Source organism: Orbicella franksi, chromosome 15, assembly GCF_964199315.1.
Source record: "Orbicella franksi chromosome 15, jaOrbFran1.1, whole genome shotgun sequence".
Classification (NCBI taxonomy): Eukaryota; Metazoa; Cnidaria; class Anthozoa; order Scleractinia; family Merulinidae; genus Orbicella; species Orbicella franksi.
Genome location: NC_138159.1, coordinates 20,253,055 through 20,280,278, shown reverse-complemented (window position 1 = coordinate 20,280,278; position 27,224 = coordinate 20,253,055). Strand labels below are relative to the sequence as shown.

The following is a 27,224-nucleotide window of genomic DNA, read 5'->3' as shown; positions in this document are numbered from 1 at the left end:
GCCTTTTAAAATTTGCATAATAAAACTGCAGCTGTGATTGGTCAGAAGCTCCCACCGGGAACCAACCAATTAAAATTTAGTTAAGAATGTCCACACATTTTAGCGGGAAAATTCGGACCAATGCGCACGAGCCTTTTGGGTGCAGTAAAAACAGCTGGTTACCTGTCTAGTTGTGCAGTTTATCTGACAGAAAATCGAGAAAAAGGAGAAAGCAATTTTCCAAATATATATTCGTACTCTAAACTGGCTGAAAACCCTAAAAAAGGTATCGTTCTCAAAACTTAACTAACTACAAACTTTGTACAAGGACCGAATAAGAGCGCTCACTACAAATAACATATTTCACGTGGGGTAGGGTGCCGAATCGAGTGAAACAAATCGCTGGTTTACACTGTCACTCCACGAAAAATAAAAATTATAACCAGTCAATAAATTAAGTCAAGAATCTGGGATATGATTGATGATTGATGTATAAATAACCTCACCAAGATTTAGGTTCGTGCGGTTTTTCATTTGCGCGTTTTTCGATAAAGTGTTTCGGCCAGATTTATATGAGAGCTTTGTATAGAGAAGCCATTTTAGCGCTCCTCGGAGGGGTACCAACATGGCGGCCGTAAAGTAATAGAAACATCTTTCATTGAGTTTTGCCATTGAAACGAAAGGTTATCACTCTAGAGCTCCGAGCCTCTGACACTTTGAAACTAATACTTCTTCTACTAAAAGACGAAGAAAAGGATTGTTGTTGTTGTTGTTGTTACCGCTGAAAGAACTGATCAGTTAGCAAAGCCGTGTGCGACAATTCATCTTTTGACCTAAGCAAGAGCGTTATCGGGCCGCCATTTTTCTGTCGCATAAACTTAAAAATTCAAAAGTGCTAGCTTTATAACAAAATGAGGAACTTTGTCGAGCTTAAACGTTCCAAAACATCAAGTTATTAGAAGGTATACATTTGATGAAACTAAAACTTCAGGAAGATTGATGACTTTTTCTTTTGGAAAATAATGACTTTGAAAACTGGCTACATTGAGTTTGTCGCTATAGAGACGTGCGAATGGCGAAAAACGCGCTCAAGCAAACTTTAATTTATTATTGAGTTATTTCTTAAAGTAGCTAATATTTACCCACCTGGTCTCTGTTGGTCAAATCATTGTAACTCTGATACTCAGCTAGACGGCTAAACTCCTATTTACTGGGAATTTCTCACCCAGTGAATACTGCTGCTCGAGAATATAACATAAAGGAAGAAATAAACTGTGTTCGAACCAGATTCTTTTGAGGTAGGGTCCCCTGTCCAGAAAGACTAACGCTCTGAGCATTGTAAGCCTTCGGGATAGGGTTTTTTGTTCAGCTACAAATTTATTTCCAATGGTGTTTACACCTGTCATAGAAAAAAGCTTTTCAAATAAAAGCTTAGGTTCTGAAGACGTCGAAAATTAATATCATTAGATTTTCCTCTATTTGCTTAGCTTCAAGTCAAACTGAATTGTTCAAGTGCTATGAAAACAACTTTTTTGTGGAGAATTGTTCGTTTTGGCGCGTTCCTTCTTAGCTAACGCGTATATTAAACACGTTTAGAAAACAGATCTGAGAAAATACGTGCGCTGATTGGTTAAAAATCGTGTTTCTATAACTCGACAGAAACGCAGAACTAGCACGAACTGTTTACGCGTAACGATGGCGCGAGCAAAGAGAATTTACATTTTGATAATCAAAGTTAGCAAGTTGTTTTCCTCTTTTCCGTCGCGGTGTTTTCTAAAGGAAATAGAAAACATGTTCTCCGTGTTTCTATCGAGTTGTAGAACTCGTGAAAGCTTGGGAGAACTCGAAAAAGCTGTGGAAACACTCGCCTGCGGCTCGTGTTCCCATAGCATTTCTCGTTCTCCCAAACTTGCACTCGTGTTTCTATTTAACAATTAGACCCGTAGCCCGCAAGGGCTACGAGTCAATAGCCCATGAGGCGAAGCCGAATGGGCTATTGACCCGTGGCCCTTGAAGGCGAAGGGTCTAATTGTTTTAGTATCACCCAACTAGTCGGACAGAAAAGGCCATAATAAAGTTAGCAAATGCAAGTTAAAGAAATATTTAATTTATTTGGGAATAAAATGAAAGAAAGCGTCACGCTCGATTGCGCCAATTTCGCTACTCGAGGACTATTACTAATAGTCCTCTGGTAGCGTAGCCAATCAAAATGCAGGATTTGCATTAGTCCACTAGTTGGGTGATACTAAAACTCGATAGAAACACGTATGTATGTATGTAACTATAAGCTATGGCAGAAAACATGATTTGGAGTCGAATAGCCTTTTAGGGCGGAACCATGGAGATTGAGCACCATAATGAAGTGAATAATTTCTTTCAAGTATAAAATGATGTTAGCAATCCAGAAACTAGTAAAAAAATTTAAGGTGAACATTACCAGAAACTGTACCCGTTCTTAAAAAAACTAACAATAAATAATGGGAGATAGATTCCACAGTATTGTGGGGATTTTGCGTATGCAGGGTGTCTTTTGAGGATAATCTCTTAGTCCGTGGTAGTTTTTGCAAAACATCACAAAACGGAAACGGCAAAGCAATATCTCTTAGGTTTTGATATCATTTTAAAACCAAAAATTGAACGCTGGTCCAAAATTAACTCCTATAAGCAAGAGTGCCAGCAAATCCCTTCGAAATTAAACTCATTATTAGTCATTCGATGATTATGCAGAGAGGAAGTGAATGCATATAATTCAAGCTAATAGCACTACGCGGACAACACATCAGTGAAAACTATAAGCACTCATGGACAAAGTTTGACAACAGGAATACTTTTAACTATGGCTGTACGAGGCCTTTTACTGAAGACTGTACATCAAGGTTCCCCCTGGGAAACGTTTGCGGGAAAGGTTACCGAGGTAAAGGAACAACTTGTCAGTAAGAAACATTCCGGGAGAGAGAGGTACTCAACAAAGTTTTTACAGAGAGGCGTCCGCTCCGAGGTCCAAACCGTCAATCAGCCTTAAAATATACCATTTTTATCAAAACGCAATCCTTTCATATACTTTCCATAGAGCATGCCACCCCTTTCACATACCTACAGTACACTCTCACCGACCCCAAAAAGGCCTGCAGAATTATCCTCTCCCAAAATGGTCCACCAGAAATTTTCGTCCCCCAAAGGCCTTCGCACCACCTCGTCATTATAAACCTGTACACGAGGTATTTTGAAAGGCCCTTTTAAATAGCTAAATGACAGTGGTTTGCCACCCTTTTAAATTCGTGATTGCCTAAGCAAGTCGAGGGTTGCAATGGTGCATCAGTTTATGGTAATTAGGTTCAGTCGATCGTCTGTCAATCCTCCCATATTGTTTCCGCTTTTTTGCGGGCGCATATATCGTTAGATAGGCAAAGCCTGATAACAGCTAGATATTCATATTCTGTGATAGTGCTAACTGGAACACATTTTTAGCTATAGACAAAACTTAATCTGGATTTTGCTCAAACATGCTGATCTTATTTGATTCCTGCATGTAATTAAATTAAAAATCCAAGTGACAATCACAGTGCTGTTTATAAGAACTGATCGACAGCCAGTATCTCCTCAAATGTTCACTACAAAGTCAAGGTTCAGTTCTTGAGAATATGGAAATCTATTTATAGAGGAGCAAGAAAAAATAGAATTCTTCTGGTATCGGGTTTTGAGAGGTCCATATAGTGCTCTGATTTAGGTGGATCCGTGACAGATAGGGGTCTTCTCGTTTATACCTCAGCATTAATTAGAGGAATATCTACTGAAGTCATTTAATTTTGAATTATTCCAAAGGTCAGATGGCTGCAACATCTTCAATTTTGGGCTTCCTGTGCACGGCCAACATTACCCTAGCTGGATTTTCGGACTGTGTGAAAACTGTAACTTTTGGTGAGGTTATAAAATAGTATATTGCGTGTCAACTAAAAATGAAGTTTATCTTATGTTCAGTTTTACAACTCTTTTATGCGCTGAAATTATTGCATTTAACCATCTCTGGGGGGTTTAACTAAATAAAGCGGTCAAACAATCTATTGGCTGTTTATAGAACGCCGGTATCTGGGATTTTCGTCTCTGTCTTGCTGCGCTGTTGTATCAGTCAATAACAGCTATAAATGTTTAACAACGCTAAGCTATTTGCTTTCTTTTCATCTAGTCGCAGAAGCGCTGCGACTCAAAACGGCCCTAGCCAAGAACGTTTACCTGTTCTGAAGGATTTTTAAGCTGCCTTTTGCGTTAAGCTGGAAACCCCAGGGAATTTATGGCAAAGAGAAAACAGGCAATCGCGGTTTTAGTCGTGTAGTAACTAGTAAAACCGCTTTGAAACATATTTCAGCACGGAATTGACTACATACCACATACCACGGTAAAGTTCTTTAAGCTTGTGTATGGGAACTCTTAAAGAATTTCCCTTGAATTCTTTCAGTTTTATCGATCCAGTATTGTTGAAAAAAGTCTTTTTTTATTTAGTTCTAGAAGTCTTAATCCGGAATTCCGTCCGTAATCACAGCCGTGAGAATGAGATCGAAGTTGGTCCGTAAACTTCGCCGAGGCATTTGAAATATTAATGCTGATGAAAGACGTAGATCTAAGGTAGGTTTTTAAGCTTTAAAACTCTATTGTATTACGGACATAGTTTCGTCTTTCATATTCTGACGAAGAAATTTCAAACTCTGAGTATTCCGTGACAATAGCTACCTATCGCGTGATGGAACAACTCGCTTTAGAGACACGAAGAATACGATGTAAGCTGCTTGACTTAATTACTTGACGAAATTAAATTGTGATACTTCATTTTGAGATGCTTGAATCGTGGTTTGTGTCGATAAAGATTTTTATTAACTTGAGCGGCTCGTATTGGGTCGGAAATCTAATCAAATTTGGTAGTTTTCTTTTGCGCGGCTGGGGGGATGAAGCGGTTACGGGCAAGTTTGCGACGAGTTTATTAGTCAGTCTTCCATCAAACAAATCTTCCGGCCCACAGATCCAAAACAGAACATATAAAACTGAGGAATTTGAATTTTCAACAGTGAATGATCTGAGTGGCAGGAACGTCGAAGACGGAAAGATGTACGTACAGACTGAAGGAGATTTTAACAATTTTGATTTGAATAGAATTCTGAAGCCATAACATCTGTTGTTATTGTCATAGCGATTTTCAGACAATTCGAACTTCAATTGTATTATCTGCATTTCGGGCCGACAATTAGCTGCCTTAAAGCGCGGTTTGTTCGGGCTTGATTTAAATTTACTAATAATAACTCTGACTTTCACAAATCCACCAAACCAGAACCCAGATTTTTGTTTAGTCTTATTTCGTACTAATAAGATCTGGAGGTACTTCAAAAGACGCGCTGCACTCTCGCAAAAAACATAACTATCTAAGATCCAAGAACAAAATAAACATTTCCAATAATTTATGAAATGATTTTATCAGTTTAGCTCACACTAGTTATATTAAAAGCAAGTAACTTAGCTTTATGTTCAAAGTAAAAGTTTGAATGGATTCTATAACGGAATGTCAGCCAGGTCTTGTAAATGATCCAATTTAGTTGTGAATTCCCAACTTCCATTTAATCCGTCACTGTCTGCAATACTACAATAAACAAATGTTATCATGTTGATAGTCAAATTTAAACTGTAAAGATAAATTGTTCCCTACCAAGAGAAAGTCTGAAAATTTGATGTTTCATCAAGACTTGTATTTCTCCGTTGATCATTTTCTTTTTTCTCATTACCTTCCCCTTTGAAACTGTATTGAAATTATAAAGAGAAATTTTACTTTGATCACTTCGGAACAACAGCAATTCAAAGTTTCGTTGTTACTTTTTCTTGAAGTATAGATCAACCTTTGCTTTGCAATCTATCAGATTATTAATTTAATTAATATCAGATAAATGGGGAGATTTTAATGAGACTTCTCGCTATTTCGTGATTCTGGTTGTAAAAGAGCATGTTTTAATGAAAAAAAGTCCAACAACAACTGAACAACTTAAAGTATACGTGTCAAACTAAACTACAAAAATGATAATGAATTTACATGAGTGCAACAACAGTAGCAAAGTCTTTTATAAATTTGTTTACGAGCGTATGTGCAGCATTTTAAGATTCAAGATTTCCTGGTTTGAAGATAGCCCGATTAAGACCATCATCAAAATCCTTGCCTTCTTCTTGGTTAAAGATCTCTGGCAATCATTTGACTTTTTGATTCAGAAAAGGATTTTGAATCTTACGCAATATGCTACAAACGCTGATGTTGTTTCGACTTGAATTTCCGTATTTATTACGCCAGCGTCTCTTTAGATATCTACTACACTGATTTTTTCCTTTCTGTGCGCTCCGTACAGTGGAAAAATAACCACGAATCAAGTGAGTTTGTCATGTAGTTTATTGCGATATTCTCATGTTAAATATTCACGAAAGAAACAACATTCAGAAGTCAGCTGGAAAATAGATATTTCTCCCCAAGCCAGTCACGAGTCAAAATAAAAATTTCATGGCACAATTATTTTTATCGACAATTCTCCACTCCAAGGTTTACAGCTTATCTTGAACTTTCGTCTTGAATTCTAAATGGTTACAGGATAAAACCTTCTAATTGCTGATATTAAATAAGATTAAATCAAATATGCTCGCGGCTGAATCAGAGAGATAACTTGTGCCGTGCTTTTGACAGTGACGTTTAAAACACTTTGAATTCGGTCTGAAGTCTTCAAAGCAACGTTTTGATGCAATTTCCAGCTTATCGGCGCTCAGTGTTGCAGCGACTTTTGCGGTAAGACAAATATTATCAATATATTTGTGCTTTTTTGATGTAAATATTATTCGAAGTAATGTTTACGCTCAATGTAATTTTTACGTGAACAACGTGCGTGAGCTGTATTATTCATTGCGTCAAAATCCTTGTCTGGAAACATCCTTTCGCATTTGTTTCTTCCGCGAAGGTATTGAAATGCAATGATCATATAACTTCTGCTTCAAAGCCACAATTTTTTCATCATTTTGTTGAAACACGCCACTTTTCTGTTTAGTCTTGGAAATTTGACATCATATAAGTTCACTAACGGGTGGGCAGTATTTCATATCATTGGTTATTTTCTTCCACTAAAGAATTCAATGTTTAGCTATTTAGCTAGTGAAGTATTCATGCCGCTTCGCTTAAATATTTAAGTTGCAACTGATTGTCGCTACATGGTTAATTGTAAGGTACAGCACAACATAACAAGTTATGAGATGCACCCTAACGATCTTAATTTTATTTTTATGTTTTTCTTTATTATTTTAGTATTTTTGTGATTTCACAGATATTTATCTCGCCAGGAGTAGACTATGACCCCGCGGTTTTCGACCAGCGGTGTTGCTAAGTGACATGACGCAAGCCAACTCCAAAGGCTGAGGTGTTAGTGTAACGTATGAACCATGTTTATGCGTTACTCTCGAATGCGGACCACTGGTCACAACAGCAACATATAATAAATTTGATTTAATTTTGAGACTGGAAAAAAAAGAAGAAGACTAGCCTTTAGAATGCTACATCATTTATTCATCCAATTTGTGTCCAAACGCATTTTGTGGCTTATCATGTGACGGCGAATAAACGTTCCGGCTTCGTTCGCAACACTCCATAATTGTCGGAACATTTTCGGTAATGTTCGTTGCTCATCGTAATGTCTTCGGCAATCCGAGTATCATGAAAATCCCACAAATTTGACTAAGGAAAGATTCAATAAGCGCAATATATGGAGAAATGGATCCCACTCCCTCTCTTCCAAGTATCTCGGCGGAACGTGACACAGAGGATTAAGACTAGTACTCATCCAGTGGACTTGTTGAAAAACTTTTGTAAACACTTAAAATGCTTTCCATTTATGTATTTACTCAAATGCTCCAGACAGACAAGTTCCGCTGTGTCTGTAATTCTTAATCGGATTTATTCCCGAAAAATCCGCTTTTCTTTAGCCTGCTTTTAAACTAATCAACTAACAAAAATTAATCCCTGATTATCAAACTGCAATGGCAAAAGCTTTCAACTGAGTTCTTTTCGATGGAACTATAAAGCTATTACTGTCAGTAGTCATTCCCTCTTGATGTAGTAAATTAACTCTTGCTAAGATAGTCAGATGTCTGCATTCCGAGAGGATTTTTTCCTTCGTCATTAATTTTAAAAGCGTGCAAACAAGATGTGAGATAATTTACGTAAAATTTTTATTGCTATCGAATAAATGTTTTAAGTGGTCAAATGGATGAGGTAGTGTTTGTTCAGAAGACAGTTGTCAAGGTTTTCAATTTTTCTATTCTTTTGTCTTGGAACAAAGAAACCACCCTTTTAGGTTTGACGCCACTTTTTTTTTCTTTTCAGCTTACGAAAGATAAAGAGATACGAAGATGCGATAAGATCTAACCAAAAAATAATCAATTATTGTTTGACAATTAACGGAAAGAGTTGAACAAAGTTTGATGACAATATAGGAAGAATAACTTCATTAGACGACTTATCAAACAAAGGGATTATACCTTTAAAATAACAAACCAGTTTATAATATTAATATCCTTGTGGGGAAGGAATATTGAATAGAATGCATGCGAACTCGAGCAATTAACAAGGGAAATATTGAGAGAATACTGTGCAAAGGGTTGGAAATATTTCAGAGATATAGATGGTTGGTGGAATACACATTAGTTTAAGACTGTATCATAACTCTTATTTAAATGCGCGAATTGGTTGCGGTTTTCGTTAAACCAACTTGCAAAATGTAGTTACAGCTTTTTAATAGCTATATATTATGACACTAACGAGTCTTTGAAAATGGTTTCAACGCGGAAAATTGTTTGAATCTTTCTATATTTATCCTGTTATTTCAAACGCAAAAAAAAATTTAGAAAATAGAAAGAATCACGGTTGCACATAGGTTCTCCTCTTGGACAAAGCAAGTGATGAACTGTCAAACTATCTAATGAACTCTGAAAAGACGAGATGTAGGTGCGAGGCACCGATTACGCTCGAAGGCTTCTCTCTTCTATTGATAAAACATAGCACTCTAAATGTGTCATGATAGTCTTTCCTTGTATAATTCAACAAACAGCTTGACAGGCCGAAGAAAATAATATTAATTTTCTTACAATAGGCTTCAAAAAACACCTTCTTGCTTATTTTCCAAATAATCCTGCAAATTCATGTCAACAAAGTAGTCACTAAAATCCGACTAGGAAACTCAGGTGCTTTCTTCTAAAACGAGATTGCAATCGGGTTTTACGCGGTAAAATCGCAAAAAACGTACGCCCGTCAAGACATTTAATTTATATTAAGATAACAGAACTTAACTGACAAATTTTCATCACTGATGCATCATCGAAAAAAATGTGTTCACTGCTAGTGAAAGACAAAAAACCGTTACAATCGCGAACGATTAGCGGGTGGGATAGGGGACAAGTGAAGTTTGCCGACCGATTATATTTCACGTTGCGCACAAGGTTATTTTTCAGCCTATATTTATATAAGTTCTATTTATGTTGGAAAGTACCTTCTATTTATAGTCTTGTAGAACTTACAGATTATATAATATAACTGATTGATGTTTTTTTCTTTCACACTAACTTTACACAAACTCAAAACGACACTTGTTTTGTCCTCCGGAACATAAACTGTTAAATATTTCAAAATCTCCACCTCTTGTATTATTTGAATTAATTTTCACAATCCGATTCTTTTTCGCTTAGTAATGAGGGATATTTCACTCTTGCGACACGCAAAAAAGGAATTTGTCAGGAAATAATATAACAGTTGTTATGTTCATTGATTGGAGGAGTGCAAAACATTGTTAAGCTTCTTTACGAAATTTTTCACTTACATAATTCATTAACTGAGGTTTGTTCTATTTAAGACAAGCGCTTCTGACAATTGTGATGATTCTTACAACGTGTCTCACTGTAAATTGCTCGGAAGAAGTAAACGGTTCTCTATCACACGGTGCAAGTAAGGTGGAAATATTGGTACAGTATAAAAGTTCAAAATATAACTACAGGCCCCACGCTGAGATATGGCATACGTTCAAACAAAGCCCGGGATTTTTATGTCAACTTTTTCCTCGGGATAAACGAACTTTAATTGGGTTAGGAGAAATCTAACACAACAGTGCCTCACGTTGGAAGAAATCTCCTAGGGTTTTGCAGTGTGTAATTCCAGATCATGCATGTAAATTTAAAATTACCTAGTGTTTGTTGTTTTTGCAGGTTTTCGCACAAGAATTGATTGAGAGCGAGCTGTTTTGGAGTCGTTCAAGCGATACATCGCACGTACTATGTTGCGAAGAGACAACAGAAATAATCAGCACTTTTAAGATGGGAGGGACAACTGGAAGTTTCTGATTATGGTCCGAAACATCGAAAACTTCGTTGTTTTTAACAGGATTTTATTTTGGGTTCTCATCATCGGTGAGTACTTGGCTGTGATTTTTTTTCTTATCGCTAAACTTTTTACTAATAAGGTTTGATTACCGTATCATATAATTATCCTGCCATGACGTATTTCGAGGGTGTTTCACAAGAAAATATTATTTCATCAGTTCCGTTTGGATATAACATTCACAACTGCTCTTTGTCACGGATAAATTAATTTTTTTTAATATGCTTGATTCCCATTCCGCTTAGTATTTTTCTTTTTGTATTTCTGTCGCTAGTGTGTAGCTTCAGGTATAATTTTGGGACAATATTTCGTCACTTTCTTTAATATTCGCAAATTTACTTTAATTATATACTCTTTCCGTATATTTTTTAAAGCGCGTCCAAAGAGATAAATTATGTATTACCTGGTGATATAAGCTCATAGAATTTTCTCCACGGTTTTGTTCGTGAAAAACAAAGTCACCAACCGAACATTTTCGCCGAAATGTTTGAAAATTGAAAATTCTTCTGCAAAAAAATTTGTCGTGGACCTCGTCGAACCTTAGTCTAACATAATGGTGGAGTTTACAACACATTTGTAAATTTCCATGATTAATTTGTTTTCAAATTTGTGTAGATAAGCAAAGATTTTAAACCAGTCATATATTTGGCCTTGCTACGGTGGTACAAAACAAGAAAAACCACGCTAGTACTGTAGCTATATTGTTATCTTTCAAAGTGATGTCAACAACTTTAAAACGATGGAAATCCGAGGCTGTACGACTAATTGTATTGTACCAGCTAGCCATTGAACTTTTTCATCGTTCTTCGGGTTTCAAGCAAGCACCCTCAAATAAAATACTATTTACTCTGAAAGCAATTTTCGGTGACTTTGAAATAAATCTGGAATATTTTAACGGACGTGCTTATCTTTCTAAAGTTTTCTGAGGTTAACATTCAAGACAAAACTTCTCGATATTCATTAATTATGATTTAGCATATTTTTCTGCGGTTAGGAATAATATCTTCTTTTTGTCAGAAGACATACCTGAGTCAGAGATATTTACAGAAAACATAAAGGACGGAAAGTGGTTTCAAAAGTCACTAAGCAATATTTCTCTCAAACTAGTATGAAGTGTTTCATGAGTTACAAACCTTCTGTTCTTATAATTAATTGACATGCTAGTCTTGTGAAAGCGGATTTAAAAGCCTTATTAGCCGTATATTTAGAGGATCACCTAGGCACTTGACGTTAGATATTCATAATATTACATCTTTCGATTGAGTAGATAAGAAGGCTATTTTCAATTACACTCTCTATAATGCAATATTGCTAAAATATAAAAACAACTGCCAAAATTTGGTTTAATCTGTTATCTGTGGTGGAATATCACACAAGAACCAAATCAGTGAAAAGTAGAAAAAATTTCCTTTTGTAATTGCCTTTCAAACATTCAATGTTTAACGATTCTTCCTCTCATATATAGAGAGGTGGATGTAAATGTATATTTACTAAGCTATGAAGCGGTGAGGTAAATATTTCCCTGATTTACGGGCCGACACTGACAGGAATAATAGTCCTTAATATGAACTGGGTTCAGTGATGATAAGTCATGACAAGAAAGGAAGGGTCTGGTGTTTTCAGTCTCTGAACTGCTTGAAATCTAAACAGCTACTGTATAGTGTTTGACAGTTAAATGTTATTTCCTTTTGACTCGAAGTTTTGTTACTCTTTTATTTTACGACGCTGGGCTTCACCAAACTCAACTGCAACTGGAATGTGTCTAGTTTTGCAGCGGTCTTCTTGTAAGTAATCGTGTTTTACTGAACACGTCTGTGCACTTCATCTGTTCCGCTTTTTTAAGCACGCACCCGCAACTTTTTTTCTCAGAAGAACGAGTTGGAAATCAATTTTATTTCATGCCTTCGATGAACAATTCATCTCGTTGTGTGTCTCTCGAGTCTTATTGGTATTCATACGCAACTCGCTTTCATTTGCAACATCTCTCGGGTACATGTACAAACGTTCTCGACGTCTCAAACGTCACTTTTTTTGCATCCATTCTTGCGTGCGTGCATGCTGTTCTTCAACATGGTCTATAATCATCTTCCTTTCTCAAACCAATCCTTCTTTTGCGATTTTCATCCCGTATTTTTGAACATACACAATGCATGATCTTGAATTTACTTGTTCTTGAATTTTCGAATTCCCTCACCTTCTACCTTTCAATCCGAAGGTCAACTAAGGTTAGACAACTCAAAAAGCTTTTTAATGCCTCTTGAGCATTTCATAGAATTCTCTTACTCGTGGGAGAATATTTTGGAAAAATATTTGTTTTTGAACACTGCTGAACGGGTTTTTATTCTCAAAATCTCCCTATAAACACAGTTATACAACGATTGACATCGTTACTTTAGTGTCTAAGGTGTTTGTTCCATTTTTCCCAAATCATTGTTTCTTTTATATCATAGATCTAAAACTTACTTTGAGTTGCGAATTCAATAATTTCTTTGATTCCAAAATTCTTTCAGAAGAAATTATCTTGTCTCGCCCTTTACACGGTACTTGTGCTTCATCTAAATCATGCATTGCGCTGGATTCTGCGACACTCATCGCTTGCCGTTCTAAAATCGCTTCTCTTATTACTGTATATCTACCAGCATTCTCTCACATCACCTCTTACTCTCCACTAACCAGGGAATACTAACTTTCACTACAGATTTCTATACAGCTCTTTTAACATCAGCTCGTAGAAATAGCCCTTTTTCACGGTTTTCTTGCATGTGAGGCAATTTTAGGAAGCCCGAAATTATCTCGCATCCACGTTGGATTACATTGTAATGGTAATGAGGAAAGCAAACCGTGGAAAGGGCTTCTGATGTTTCGTGGATTTTATTGTCATCGCCTGTCAACTTGACGATGTATGAAAATTGAGAGGAGATTTTTCAAACGCGTGAATCAAAGAGGGCTCATAGCACTTCTCTTTTTCCTCATCCCAGCCTCTCGTTACCCCTACCCCGCTTGGGGGTCTCCTTATCAGAGCGCCGACCACTACTGGCCCATGTCTAACATTACAGACGGGATCCTGGAAGATGTGGAGGGTGCCGCTCACACTGTTGTACACAATGATGCAAAGATAGTTCAAGATCCCCAGCTGGGATACACGCTGTCACTGGACGGCAAGGATGACTGGGTGGACACAGGTAAGTACAAGCAGCTCACTTGCGGTATGAGCGATGTTATCTCTTAAATATGCACCACGCATGCGTACGATACCAGGCGTTTATCTCGTTAACCTAGTGCTTCATATAAGCAACATTTTGTGTCCCTGCATCTACCCGACCAAACACCCACCATACAAGTCAAAGGTCCGTTTTTGAGGAGAGATCTGAGCCCGCAACTTTTGACAATCTCGTTGCTTAGCAAATGATGTATCATGGTGACGTGGCAGAATAGTGCTAAATCTGATTGGACAAGAACAATCGGAAAAACAAGTAATCTAATTCCCCAATTTCGATATATTAAAATTCAGCCTAAAACAATAGACCTCAATACGAGGCTCCCGGGAATAACTACAGAGTTTGCGGACTTTATTCCCCCGAGCCTCGTGCCGAGGTCTATTGTGTTAAGCTGAATTTTAATATATCGAAATTGGTCTATTGACGATGCATGCCAAGAACTCTTTTCATTAAAGCTAACAAATATTTTTTTTCTCCCACATTGTAAATCTCTGTTTGGTCTTTCCGAGATCCTTTAGATTTGTCAAAATGTAGTCGTAACAGAAAACATAAAGTAAGATTTCTGTAGTGTTCAGGGGTCCAAAATTGATGTATGATCAAATTAGACCCTTCCAACATTAAACATTCAGTTTTATTTGCTGTTCATTCCTCGTACTTTGTTTTGTTTTTATTTTGGTGACGAATGGCAACTCTCCTCTAGGGAGGAGTCGGGAATGCAGCTCACTCCCGTCAGCCAAGTTTGGTTGTAAGTACGGTTTCGCTTCCCGCACCTCCTCCACAAGTATCTTGAGAAGGAACACTGTCATCTCGTTAGATGTTATTTCATGACCTCTCATGGAATAACTCAAAAACACTGATCATAAACACTATACCTTGTTCACTGCTAGGCCTTTCCGCAAATATCACGTAAAATCGCTTAAATAGCTTTCCGAAAAATCTCTAAAACATTTCTAAATATCACAAACATTTTTCTAAATATCTCGAAAAACCTTTTAAATATCTTCTTTTTATTGTTTTAAAAATAAACGGATTTTGAATTAATTAGGCTAAAATTTTAAAACTTTTCTTGCTGTAGTAGGAATCGGGGAGAAGGGTTATATTTTCTAAACATCTGCTCGTGTTTTAGTTAGGTGAACATAGTCTTCAGAAAATTATTTGCCATGACTAAAAGAATTATTTCACGTATTTGTTTCAGTTTTAAGAAAATCTGGGAAACGGACAGTGTTCCTTAAACACGAGCACGTTGTTCATTTCCACATCTCTTCTCTCTCCTCTGCCTGCACTGTAACTAAAAATCACTCGCACCATTTTCAATGCTTAAATGTAATCTTTCAGTTCCTAGTTCGCGCAGTTTGAAAGAAATAGTCGTTATGTATCTCTTTCACTCCCAAACATGAAAAAAGTTCCAAACTGGAAAAAAAAAATACAAAGTTCTTTTCCAAACTAGGGTCACACACTAGAGTTTCATGCTCAGGTTTAAGAGTTCGATCCACCTTGTACAGCATAATAAATAGTACCACATAAAAATACTGCTCAATAACTTTCATTTGAATGGTCACACACTAGGGTTTCATCCACAGACTTAAAAGTTAGAACCACCTCGTACGGCATAATAAACAGTACTACATGAAAGAACTGCGCAATAGCTTTCGGTTGAATGGTCACGGACTAAGGTCTCGAATTGATTCTGGGAGTGAAAGGGTGATGCGTTTTCGTCTCACACCTCACTTACCGTGTAGGGGAGGTTTTATAAGAGAAACGGTGACAGAAAGGTTTATTTCCCTGAGTTCCTTTTAAAAATAAATACTGTCGTGTTTGCAGGTGGTTTTAACGCGGATTGCGTCACGGAACCATCGACTTGCAAGGAGGGCTTTACAATGACATTCTGGCTGAAGGTGTATAGCACTGGATATGTCATGTCATCTGGTTCTTTTACCAATCACAGAAACGGACCTGGTTATCAGCTCTATTACCAACAAAGTTTAAAACGTTTTAAATTTCTCCTCGAAACAAGAGACAAAAGATGGACACTGCTCTTGCACGAGGAAGTTGGACTTTGGACCCACATGGCTTTCACGTGGCGCGCGCGAAACGGACTTTCGTATTACGAGGATGGAAACCTGAGTACGTTTACAGACAAACCAGTGTCACTGAATGTTCTAAGACAACAGAATTACACTCCTATAATTACATTAGCAAGGCCTAGTAACCTCATGAGTTTTAAGGAGTTTGGAAAGTTTGAGATTTCTCAGTTTGCCATTTGGCTCAAGGAGCTGTCTGCAGATGACATAGCGGGTATTTACCAAGATGGACACGCTTTTCTCCATCAGAACTTTGTTCTTTGCTGTCATTTCAAATCAGGTAGTGTAAACTTCTTGCATTTTGTAGTTAATTATGTTGAGCTAGATATTTCTGTTGAGAAAGGTCAAATTGCTGGGTGACAAGAAAATAGGTGCAGTACAAATTGCAAATGTTAAATGCAGTTTTTGAAGCTGATTTTGAACTATGTTTATAATAGAGCCGTTTCAACTGAATGTGGCAAAACCAAGACCAAAGCAAGTCCACAGGCCGATCAAAAGAAACAACCTAACAAACCAGCGAGAACCCATAGAAAATACACATGACTCTCAAGAAAATGCACGTGACTAAGTCGTGATTGGTTGGTTTTTTTTTTTTTTTTTTGCATCTTATTAGTTAAGAGTTAAGTTGGTGAGCGTTTTTTTAACCAATCACTGAACACAATAAAGTAAAACCAAAAATATTCGGGATTGCTTTCGTCTCTCAAATAAAAACCACTCTGTTAGTGTCAAAATTAGATTAATTTCTAAATTCGAGTTTTATACTGAGAAGACAGACGAGATTTATACTTGAGACTTTACTCATTATTTAACACCATTAGTGTGTACTTTTAGTGAAATCTTGCGTCACAAATCCTTGTGTCGATGCTGACCAGTGTCGTAAACCAAGCGACTCCAGTCCTGCCGGGGAAGAGTGCATTTGTCCAGGTGTAAACCTACGACTCAAAACATGCGAAGGTAAATAATTATTATATATGATGCAATATATCAGTCATTATGTAAAAAACTAAATAACATTTTCCACGGTAGACACTCTAAGATAGTGTTTTGTTTAGACACTGGACACTCCGCGTACCATTTAGTACCTGAGTATAAGATCAAGACCTTGTACCGGGGCACGGGCACTGTGCCCCAATTCTAGCGTGAGTACTTGAAAAAAGATGTGATCAGATCAGTGCTTAGCGAGAATTGTACTCTGGTACCGTACTCGGGTACCAGTGTGTACGTAGCCTAATAAACCATGGAGAGGAACGTTATCAAAATCTCCTGCACAGCTCCTTGGAACCAATGAGCCTAGTGATGGTTCTCATTGCAATGGGCTTTGGAACTTTTGTCGTGTCATTTCTTGTCAATGTGCAAATAACTTGGTTTTAATTTCTTGCAGAAAAGATAACCGGAGAATGTGAAGACAAAAGTACGGGATGTAGTGATTTCGCAGCACAGTCTCGTTACTGCGAACACAGAAAAATGCGTGAAATATGCCCTAGATCTTGTGATTACTGTGGTAAGTGAGCTTTTGCCTACTTCCCTTCCCAGGTTTTTAACTAATAATTAGGATGCGATTTGAAAGTATGTTTTAACTGTTTCTGTCATTTCTTGGTACTCAGCCCCCGAGCATCCTTCCACAACTCTGAAACCAACATTAAAGACCGCCTCATCGTCCATGTCCAGAGTCTCGCGGGAATCTAGGGAGCCAACCCCACTCGTCCCGACAAACTCCCGTCCCGCGGGAAGCGGAGCAGCAAGTAATCCAACCTTATGGCCGCAAACGCCGACGAGACGAAGATTGCCGCGAGGTGGGTCATTATACCATCGTGTGACCTGAGAGTTTACTTTTTAAAAACAAAGTGGTAGAGCTATGAAAGAAGGAGTCGCTAAGATCAGACATACCACGCCTGTCTGAGTTCCAGTGATAGTATAAGCCACAGTGACTTCAAGCTGTTCCTGATTGCATCAACTTGCCCACTGCTACGTCTACGAGCCTTCAGAAATAATTCAAGTTTGTGTCTCGTAATCGGAGTCAATTTTTGCAGATCTCTACCTTTGTTGTTCCTTTTTGCGCCGGTCTTCATTTATTTCCCAAACTATCAAAGCCTCGGTTAATTATCTTACACTAGACAGAATGTTAACTAGTCTTTACCTACTAGAACGTTGTAATCCCGACAGGGGTAGGGAGAGCGCTATTGTAGATATCGACCTCGTTTCAACACAAGTAAAATTTGTAAAATTATTTCTTCATCTCCTTTTCCGCCAGGAGAATCTTGTGAGGTCCTTGAGTGCCAGTACCATGCAAAGTGTTTCCAAACTACAAACGGGTACGCTGAATGCAGGTGCCCTCAGTGTCACCCTGAAAACACCCCCGCGCGAGAGGCCTACGTGTGCGGAGACAACGACAAATCGTACCTTACCATGTGCGTCCTTAGATTGGAATCCTGTCTCCTTCAGACATGGATACAGAAAAAACACGACGGGTTTTGTGGTAAGTAAGCATTACTGACTTTAGCAAAAACGACTGGTATTCGAACGTGCACTTATACCAAATGAGAGTGTACTAGCTGGCGAGGAGAAGGAGAAAGTTTTGTTGGGGCCTGAGGCGAGTAGGTTGCCGTCCCAAGCACTCTCTCATATTAGCTCCAAACCAGCCCCAGCCTCCTTCCAATGAGTGCTTGTTAGTCAAGTCTCCTAGGTTGTGAGGGAAAGGGTCAAATGACAACACAACGAAAATAGGTTTAAAAAACTGGCCCTTCTATCTTCGAGCATTATCGAATATTCGATTTTGTTCTCCTTTTTGACTGTCAGAAATATCGTTGGTTATTTTTGAGAATGAAGAAGTTCATTCTGAATAAGAGCGGATTGATTTATATCAGAGCTGACCGTCACCAGTGCTATAATTAGTCTTAACTCTAGATATGCCCGGCACGTGACGTTCATAGTTGTTTACAATATCGTCTCTTGCAAAATCCTAATATTCGTTGCCTCTGTCCCAGTATATAAGACTGATATAATGTCCGACTTGCGCTGCTTAGCATATATAACATTTTATACCATGCCGTAGAAAATACAGCCAATCAGAATACTTGAAAGCTGTTGTGTGTTCGACGGTATTACATCCAACCTTCCCATCATGCCCCGCGCGTGTGTCGCATTGATTGCGTTCGCCACTGTATTTTCTATGGCATGATATAAAATAGTTATACAACGCCCTCTTGGGTTATACCGTGCAATATCCCAATTGTCACTCGTATTTTGTTGGTATACACACTCGTATAAAGGCTCGTGTGCACTACGCGAAAATTCAAGTGACTCGTGGGATATCCCATTGTACACCACTCGAAAACGTTGAATAACTAGTATGCATGTGTTGTACCAAGTTATCGAAAAGCCCTTGTTAACCCCACAACTTTTTACAACCGATTTTATTGAAAAAAACAACCTACTGAGGCGTGTTTCCCACTAGGTTTGCCTCTGAGGTCAGCTAACGTAAATTTCAGTGATAAGCGGATAAAAACTGAAATACGTCAGCTCTGTAATTTCCCAAAGAATTATCTTATTTGGGAAGATGATAATTACATTATTTCCTCTTCGGTAATCAGACATAACTTATCTATGTCCAGACACATTTTGTATTATTTTTAGTTAGTTTTAATAGGATTAGCCCTCCAAATCTTTTTTAGGACTCAACTGAACTGAAAAAAGATAAGCTCAAGGAAAATTGAGCTGAAAATTCATTTCGGTTTTTTAGGTATGTGGCGACATAATGCCGTATAAGTACAGCACATAAGCCAACCTTGCTTGGTCGTTCTTTCTTGTTCCCAGTCCCTCCCTACCTCCACAGGGTGAAAAGAAGAGAGAGCCTGGGAATGAGGTTGGTCAAAGCTAACCTGAAAATATTCTTGTGACCACCTTCCCAGTCGATTAGCATTAAAAAGACAACAGCAGATACACAAAGAGTCTTTTTTTGTAACAGAATTAATGCAAATACAAAAAGGACTCCTACCACGGCTTTGATTTGCGTGGTGCGTGAACTGTTTTTCACTATTTGAACTTGAGTTTTTTGATTGTGAAATACTTTGCTGCAGAGATCGTTAATTTTTTATTGGGTTTTAAAGATTGTTGGCTCATTTACCTTTATCTATAACTTTAGCCGGAGAGACTTTTCTGATGAGATAAGTAAATGAGATACACTCCAAGCTAATCTTACTTATCAGATTTTACGGAGCTAATCTCTTTTGATATTTTATCAAATATTTAAGTCTCAGATGCTTTTTTTCCTTGTGATATAAGTAAATGATATGCTCACGTCTGAACAAATACCTTAAATTTTTTCAAAGAGGTTGCCCCTATTTTATCATTTTATCTCTAGCTTCATCCCGTGAGGTTTAGGTAAGCGATATATTCCTCGAGCTTATCTAATGCACATCACGGTTTCAAACAGACAGACACGCTTCAGCTAATTTCAGTTGTAAATTGCTCTTGAATGTGAAACTGGACAAAATGTGGACGCTCGATATGGCGTTAAAATCGGATGAAAGCTTTCTTAGACGTGTCGTTTAGTAATTTGTAATGAAACAATTGTGTCAGGCGTTACAAACCGTATCGTGCTACACATTGTGATTTATATAATGCACGCAGAGTATTTAATATAAACAACGATATTACTTCATAAACTCTCGACACGAAAGGTGTGTTCCTAAATAATTAAACATCAGAAAACAGAAATATAAACATTTAACATTTCCGCTGAACGAAATCGATGTGCAACGGACAATTTCGTATTTGCGAGAATTCACTAGGCGTATTTATCTTTAACAGTTTATACAGAGAAGAATTTTTCTTCAGTTAGATAAAAAGTAAAAATTGTAAACTTCGTTGTTCAGTCAATGTCGCTCTCTTTTTAATTTTTATTTTCATACACTCAGCTCTGATTAGTTAAAGGAACGAGATTTAAGATATTTTCAGTTATTAAAAATGTAATTTTCTTCGACCTTTCAGTAAAGAAAGAAATATGCGAGAAATGACAAATATTCTTCTATTGTAGCATCAAGGTTGATCTCAAATGACTTTTAAGAACCTGAAAACTACAATGTTCTATGTATAAAGAAAGACTGTATTTTTTGCTTACAAAGACGAGGGATATTAGAGGCAGATTGAGGTGAAAATCATGCAAGAAAAAAGAACTGCAGAAGTGCAGATGTCCACCTTATTGTTAACAATACAAAGCTATCTATGGTAACCTTTTCTCCTTTCAACTCTTTTTGTCATCAACCCAATTATTGTGACGTTACAGAAAGCCTGAAACAATAACTGTGAAAAGAGAAGTTTAAAAACATGAACATAAGCCACGCGAACACTAAATATGTTTTTTTTTGTGATCATTGGCTTTGGCGAGTAAACCATTGCACTGTTGCGGTTCAGTGGAGCCATTAGAACGTTCGATACACATTAAACGGGTTTTCTTTTCTCTGTGCTTCTTATGGAATCTTTAATCAGTTCATTTTTATCGTCCAAGTGTAAAACTCTTAGACTTGCAATCGATTAAAGTGAGTTAGAGGTTTTTTATTGGAGAGTTCTATTTTATAGTCTCTTTCAATGTGATTGTTACAGCTAAGTTCCCATACTCTGGACAATAAAAATTTCTTTACGTGGAAAAAGGTATCGAAACAAATTCATCGGTATAAGTTTAAGGTTTTGGTTTCGTACACCGTACTAACTCGGATCGATAACAGTGTCATTGCACGAGATAATTAGACAACGGTAACTTCCACAGCAGATCAGTGTACACTGATAAATATTTGATTAGAAAATTTCTTTAATGTAGGCATAGAAAATAAGATCTTTCTTCTAGTTTATGACAGAATGAAATTGTTTGTGACAACTCCTCTTGCAGATCTTTTGTCTGATTTTGTCTAGGTTTTAACGTGGATTTTAATTTAAACATATTGACGCAAATCTTAAGCCATTGGTTCCCTACACGATTGTTTGAAAATTTTTCATTTGGATTCATTTAGCAAAATAAAAGACAGCTCAGAAAGCGTATATAAGGCCCTTTACCTTTCCAGAACTCGCGAAGCCGCAGTTGATGGCTGCAATTCGTAATCAGATTGAGACAAAGTAGTGCTAAGTGATATTGACACTTCTGCCACAGAGTTTCAACAACATTAGTGAAAACTGAAAATGAAAGCTCTTCGCGATCAGCGGTGCAAATTAAAAACCGCTTTTTCTGCTTCCGAAGTTAGTTAATTAGCATTTTGAGCCGCGATCTCTCAGATCAGCGATGAATAAATTATAAGCTTTCATCTGTATTGAAAAACACAGGTGAAACAGGAATAAATTCTTCCAACTCCGCCGCTACGTGCAGAAACAGCGACATGGCTCCACCGATACCTCAATGGCTTCCCTTCCCACGGTTTGATATCGACGTCTAAAAGGAAATGAAATCGCGAAGTGCTCAAAATACACCGAGAATCGAGAATCCAGCCTAAATGTAATTAGTTTGCGGCGATGTTCTCCGCTGGCTTAATTTATCGACAAATGAACTTAACTTCGTACTCTATAGTAATACTTTTCCTGTTGATCGCTTGCCTGACTTCAATTGCCCGTGGAAGCCGCAACGGACGAAAACACAGGAAAGCCCGGTTTGAAACATTTCAAGGTTGGTGAATATTTCCCGTGCCGTGAAATCCTGCTATTTCTGTTCGAGTTATTAAAGCATGCATTTGACGTATGGCGCTGAAAAAACCTTCCACGAAATGTTTTTTATTATTTCTTTTTCTAACGAGCGTTGCCGATTGCACCTAGCTGACGCATGATGCCGCAAAAAAAAAAAAATTACCCTCTCATTGACAAAAAAACTATTTTGTCTTGTCAAAATCATGGCACTATTAAAGAGAAACTCTACAAAGCTGGAATAAAGAAAGGAAGTGTGATTTTTTTTTTAAAAAAAATATACAGTTCCGTCGTATTTGATGTTTTCATTGAACATGTTTCATATGCTTTCAAATTTTCAATGCAGATTTCAGTTCCATTCAAGAGCGCTGATAATTTTTTTCGCTAGACTAGAACATTACTTTTAACGTCTTTTAATGAAAACCAGATTGTGATCGATTTCTGCGTTAAGTTTATAGAGATTCTGGAGGATTTCGTAATTATTCAAGAATATATTCGTACTCTTGATATCCATAACTTCCTTCCAAAAAGTCTTTCTCGTAATTTGTCAACTTGTCGCGTGCCAACTGAAATGTCTTTCTTTTTCTGATTGGAAATAATTTTCGTATTGAATCGTGAAAAAGCGGCCATTATAATTATCAAACAGCTCCGCATGCGGTAAATTTGGTCATGTTGTGAATTTGAAGTATACATACAGTTGCAACTTCCTTTAACTCTCTTATTCCTGTTTACGTTCCGTTATGTGAATGTGTACATAAAATCTTCAACTCTCTTGAGCGGCCTGAACACGACGGTTCACAATTTCTCTTCATTTCTCCGGCAGTACTAATTTAAATTATCTTCGCCCCGCGAGAAATATCATTTTTAGTTCTCTGTTGTTGTAAACAAAAGAAGTAATGCCTTGCTCCCATGTAAAAAAAATGCTATTAACAGCTGAGGTCAGTTAAATTTAGCTCTATTCGGTTTTTGTTTCGTATCCGCTCTCTTACAAAGAAGCGCGTGTTACTAGCAACAAAACCACCGCTAGGAACAGCGTGTAAAGTAATATTGTATAATAAAGGTAGTCAGAGCTTATATAGAGTTCTTTTGTGTTTTGCGAGATAAAAAATGAAATTCTTTCAAATTTGAAATGCATTTCCAACAACTTCTTCAAATTGTCACTTTGATTCCTTGAAATCCTTTTCAATAAGCTTCATTAGATATTAATAAATTAAAAGGAAAAATTTCGAAAACTTAGGGCAACGATTTTAATGTGTCTCACTTTTCTAAAAGCTGTTATATTTGATATCAAAGTTTATTCTCCTTAAATGAAAGTTATTGCACTTTTATTCAATGAGCAGCCGTATTTACATAGAAAACAAAATGCACGGGCCTACTTTACAAGAATCTTATCGAATATAACCTTAAACATAAATTGAAGGAGACCAAACTGAAAATAGGCAAAACCCAATTACATCTTGTGGGTTCATTGGTTTGAAGGATTTTCCAACTGGATTACAATGGTGTTAAAACGAGAAAGTGACAAGCCTCAAGTGCGCAATCGTCTTTATTATTTTTGTTTTTCTTGTTTTCGAAGCAATTTGACACATGAAAGGTTGTTCAGCATGTTACGAGCTAGGACAAAGAAAAACCCTACAGACTACCCGACGGGATTCGAGTCCATGACTCCGGGATACCGGACGGGCGCTCTGACCGTTCGTAAGATAATCTACAAATTTAAATATGGCATGGTGTGAAAATTTGAATATCACAAATTCTTCCGCTCCACAAGTTATGCTCTTGAGACAAATATATACATACCGTAAAATCCCACTTTAAAACTCTGGGCTTATAAAACTTCATAAGGGGTTTTGGGTGGGCTTATAAACGGAGCGGGGGGGGGGGCGGTGGGGGTGGGGAGGCATATAAGCGGAATAAAAAAATGTTTCGGAACGACGAGATAAAACGAATCTGAGAAACAAATTAAAGCTAACATACCATTACATCTAGAGCTATTACATTTATAATACATTTATGAAACGCAAAAGGAAGGCACTTATACATTAGATGGGCTTATATCTGGGGCTGCTTACCTCCGGAATAATATCTCTGTTAGCGAATAAAAGGGCGTATATCCGGTGGGGCTTATAACCGGGGAGTTTTACGTGGAATTTTACGGTATTTTTTTTAGACCAACCTTTCTTTTGATACCACTTTAAGATCGGAGAAACGCTACGCTTGTCGCGTAAAACTTAATAACGCACCGGAAATTGACAATGCTGAACCGGTTCCCAGGCCCTTAGCTGCACTTTGCGCCCAGCGCCAAGTGACCTTGAGAGGGGCCAAGGATCAATATACCCATGATTTTGACATCGCTTTAATCATGTTAATTAAAATATGATCGTTTTCTAACCGTTAGGCGCGCGATACACCCAAGCGAATCACTATCTGCCGTTGAATGGCACGACAGCACAGAAGAAGCTCCTTGACCTGCGCGGTAATGCATCCGGTGCTACCGAGAATGGAGTCAAGCAGTCGACCGCTGACCAGATAGGATACGTGTTGACACTGGACGGTATTGATGACTTTATAGAACTGAAGAATATAAAAGACCAGTGTGTCGTGGATCCAAGCCTTTGTAGAGAAGGATTGTCAGTGGCATTTTGGATAAAATACAACGCAGGTGAAAATCTTTAGTGCAGTACAGTGTTAATTATAGAGCAATCGTTGATGACGTCATTGTTTACATTTTTTCATTAGCATACGACTTTGCACAGAGAAAGCATCATGTTAGGTACAAATTGACCTCTAAAAATTTAAACAGCTTTTGAAACTTAGTTACTGAGTGACATTTTTGGCTCTTTGGGTGTAATATTGAAGGAGAAATTGTCTTTCAATAACTGCAAAATTTCTTGGTGGCAAAGGCACTAATGGGTTCATACATTGCAAGTGAATATATGAAAGACAATATATTTGAACTGCGGAGAAAGATATGAAGACATGATTGGTCATCGCAGTTGTACACACAACTTAAGCAGTTGTGAAAAAACATTTTAGTTTTTAAACCGGCTCGAGTATCACAAAAAAATATTCAGTACATCAAGCTAAAATTCCTTGGGCCAGCAAATCTTACTATGCCCTTTTAATTAATGATCCGCGTAACAAGTAGGCTGGCACTTGGCAAAATCGATTTAAAGGTGAGAAATAATAATTTTTTACTTCAGTTAAATCGGTGCATGTGATTGGCTGATATCGCAAAATCGTAGAAAAAAAAAACAATAAAAAAGTGGCATCAGCAACATATTTTCATGCCTTGTGCCCCAAAGATTCCTCCCCAGTATAGCTTACTGCTTCACGATGAAAAGAAGCCTTCTGATTGGTCCTCTAAGCCATCTGAATGTTACCTAACGGACTACCTATGAAGTAGCAGAATCCTTGTTTTTAATATTTGGCTCATTTGCAGAAGCGCTTCACTTTATGATTGAGCTACTACAGAAATATCAGCTCTGAATATTGAAAGGGTCACATGGTCTGAAATGGGCCAACAAACCGGCTAGGCTAAAAAGGTCTATTATTGCTTACGATTGTTTGTAGTTTAAAAAACCATTAGAGACGTAAGGCTTTAAAAAGCGCTGCGCTTTTTTTAGACGGTCTGGAAGTTTGTAAACTAACAAGGAGTAAATGGTAAAAAAAAAAAAATCAGTGAAGGTTTCTTAGCCAATCACACTACGCCGGAGGAATTTGAACAAACAGCTTTATTTCTACGGTTAGGCCTTCCGTCCACAACAATCCGTCACGATAACGGAGCTTTTCAAAAACGCTCTTCAAACCGGAGGAATTTGAAAACGCCGGCTTTGCGTTTTCGTGTGGACGGAAAACATTTTGAAAATGGAGCTTTTCGAAAACGATGGCGTTACGATAATCATGTGATTTTCCGGACTGACTTTTCCTCAGAGGCAAATCCAAAATGACCGGTGATTGTTACGTTTTTAAATTCCTCCAGCGTAGTGTGGTCGGAGAACATTTGATGCGCTTTTAGCTAGAGTGAAACCTCCGTTTCCAGATTCCTACGGTGTAGTGTGGACGGGGTCTGAACTTACCTTTTCTATCCCCTCTACAGGTAAATTTATTATTTCCAGTGGACAATACACCAATGAGAATTTCGGTCCCGGATTTCGGTTCATTTGTGAAAACTGCTCAAAAAAGAAAGGACCTCACCTGTATCAGTCAAGAAGGTTTCAGCTTGAACTCTCCACGATAAATCACAAATGGACAATTCTGCTCGACCATGTCCCAAGATGGTGGTTTCATTTTGCTTTCACCTGGAATCACAAGCGTGGGTTGAAGTTTTATAAAAATGGCCAGCTTGTTGTAAGCAGCAGTAACCCAGAGACGGTAGTTGATGGCAAGGGTAGGGCCAATGATGAAATTACCATAGGTAAACCGAATAAGCTGATTGATATGTTTAGCAAAAATGGTTATGGCGACCTTAGCATCGCTCATCTTGTTATTTGGACGTACGAACTGAGTAAATATGATGTAGAAATCGCTTTCCTCTCTGCTCTGACGAAGACGAAGAACTCACTGAGATGCTGTCAAACCATGAAAGGTGAGTTAGCTCGTTATCATAACAAATAGTTTTTATCGTAGATTGTTGTAATTTGTACGGCTTCGTGGAGGAGCACCATTACAGTCGATAAAAAAAAGACATCTGTTACTATATTATGATGAACAAAAAGTAGGAAGTTTAAGTAATCACGACGGCGACGTCGAGGACAACGTCGATAAAAAAAAAAGATTTTATATTTTACCTCCGAATCTCACGATACCCTAAAGTCATTTAGTTCTTTTTCTCTTTGTCAAAACTATCACAAA

The 27,224-nt window shown here is 37.6% G+C and overlaps 1 protein-coding gene across 7 annotated transcripts in view; it reads left to right on the top strand.

Annotated features, from left to right (window-relative positions):
- The first annotated feature begins 4,517 nt into the window (after positions 1–4,517).
- The window catches only part of LOC145469311 (uncharacterized), a 37,137-nt gene continuing 14,430 nt past the window's right edge, over positions 4,518–27,224 (top strand). For 3 of the 7 annotated variants that reach the window (XM_081452995.1, XM_081452994.1, XM_081452989.1), the window contains exons 1-8: positions 12,365–13,590; positions 15,448–15,987; positions 16,539–16,661; positions 17,089–17,208; positions 17,312–17,500; positions 17,959–18,183; positions 24,769–25,032; positions 26,470–26,958. In XM_081452995.1, the coding sequence (XP_081309121.1) occupies positions 13,311–13,590; positions 15,448–15,987; positions 16,539–16,661; positions 17,089–17,208; positions 17,312–17,500; positions 17,959–18,183; positions 24,769–25,032; positions 26,470–26,958 (2,230 nt within the window). In that variant the 5' untranslated portion in view covers positions 12,365–13,310. Of the gene's footprint in view, positions 4,600–8,552; positions 8,667–9,674; positions 9,997–10,236; positions 10,438–12,364; positions 13,591–15,447; positions 15,988–16,538; positions 16,662–17,088; positions 17,209–17,311; positions 17,501–17,958; positions 18,184–24,768; positions 25,033–26,469; positions 26,959–27,224 lie in introns of those variants that run through there. The other 4 variants (XM_081452993.1, XM_081452990.1, XM_081452992.1 and 1 more) reach the window with 4 other exon arrangements.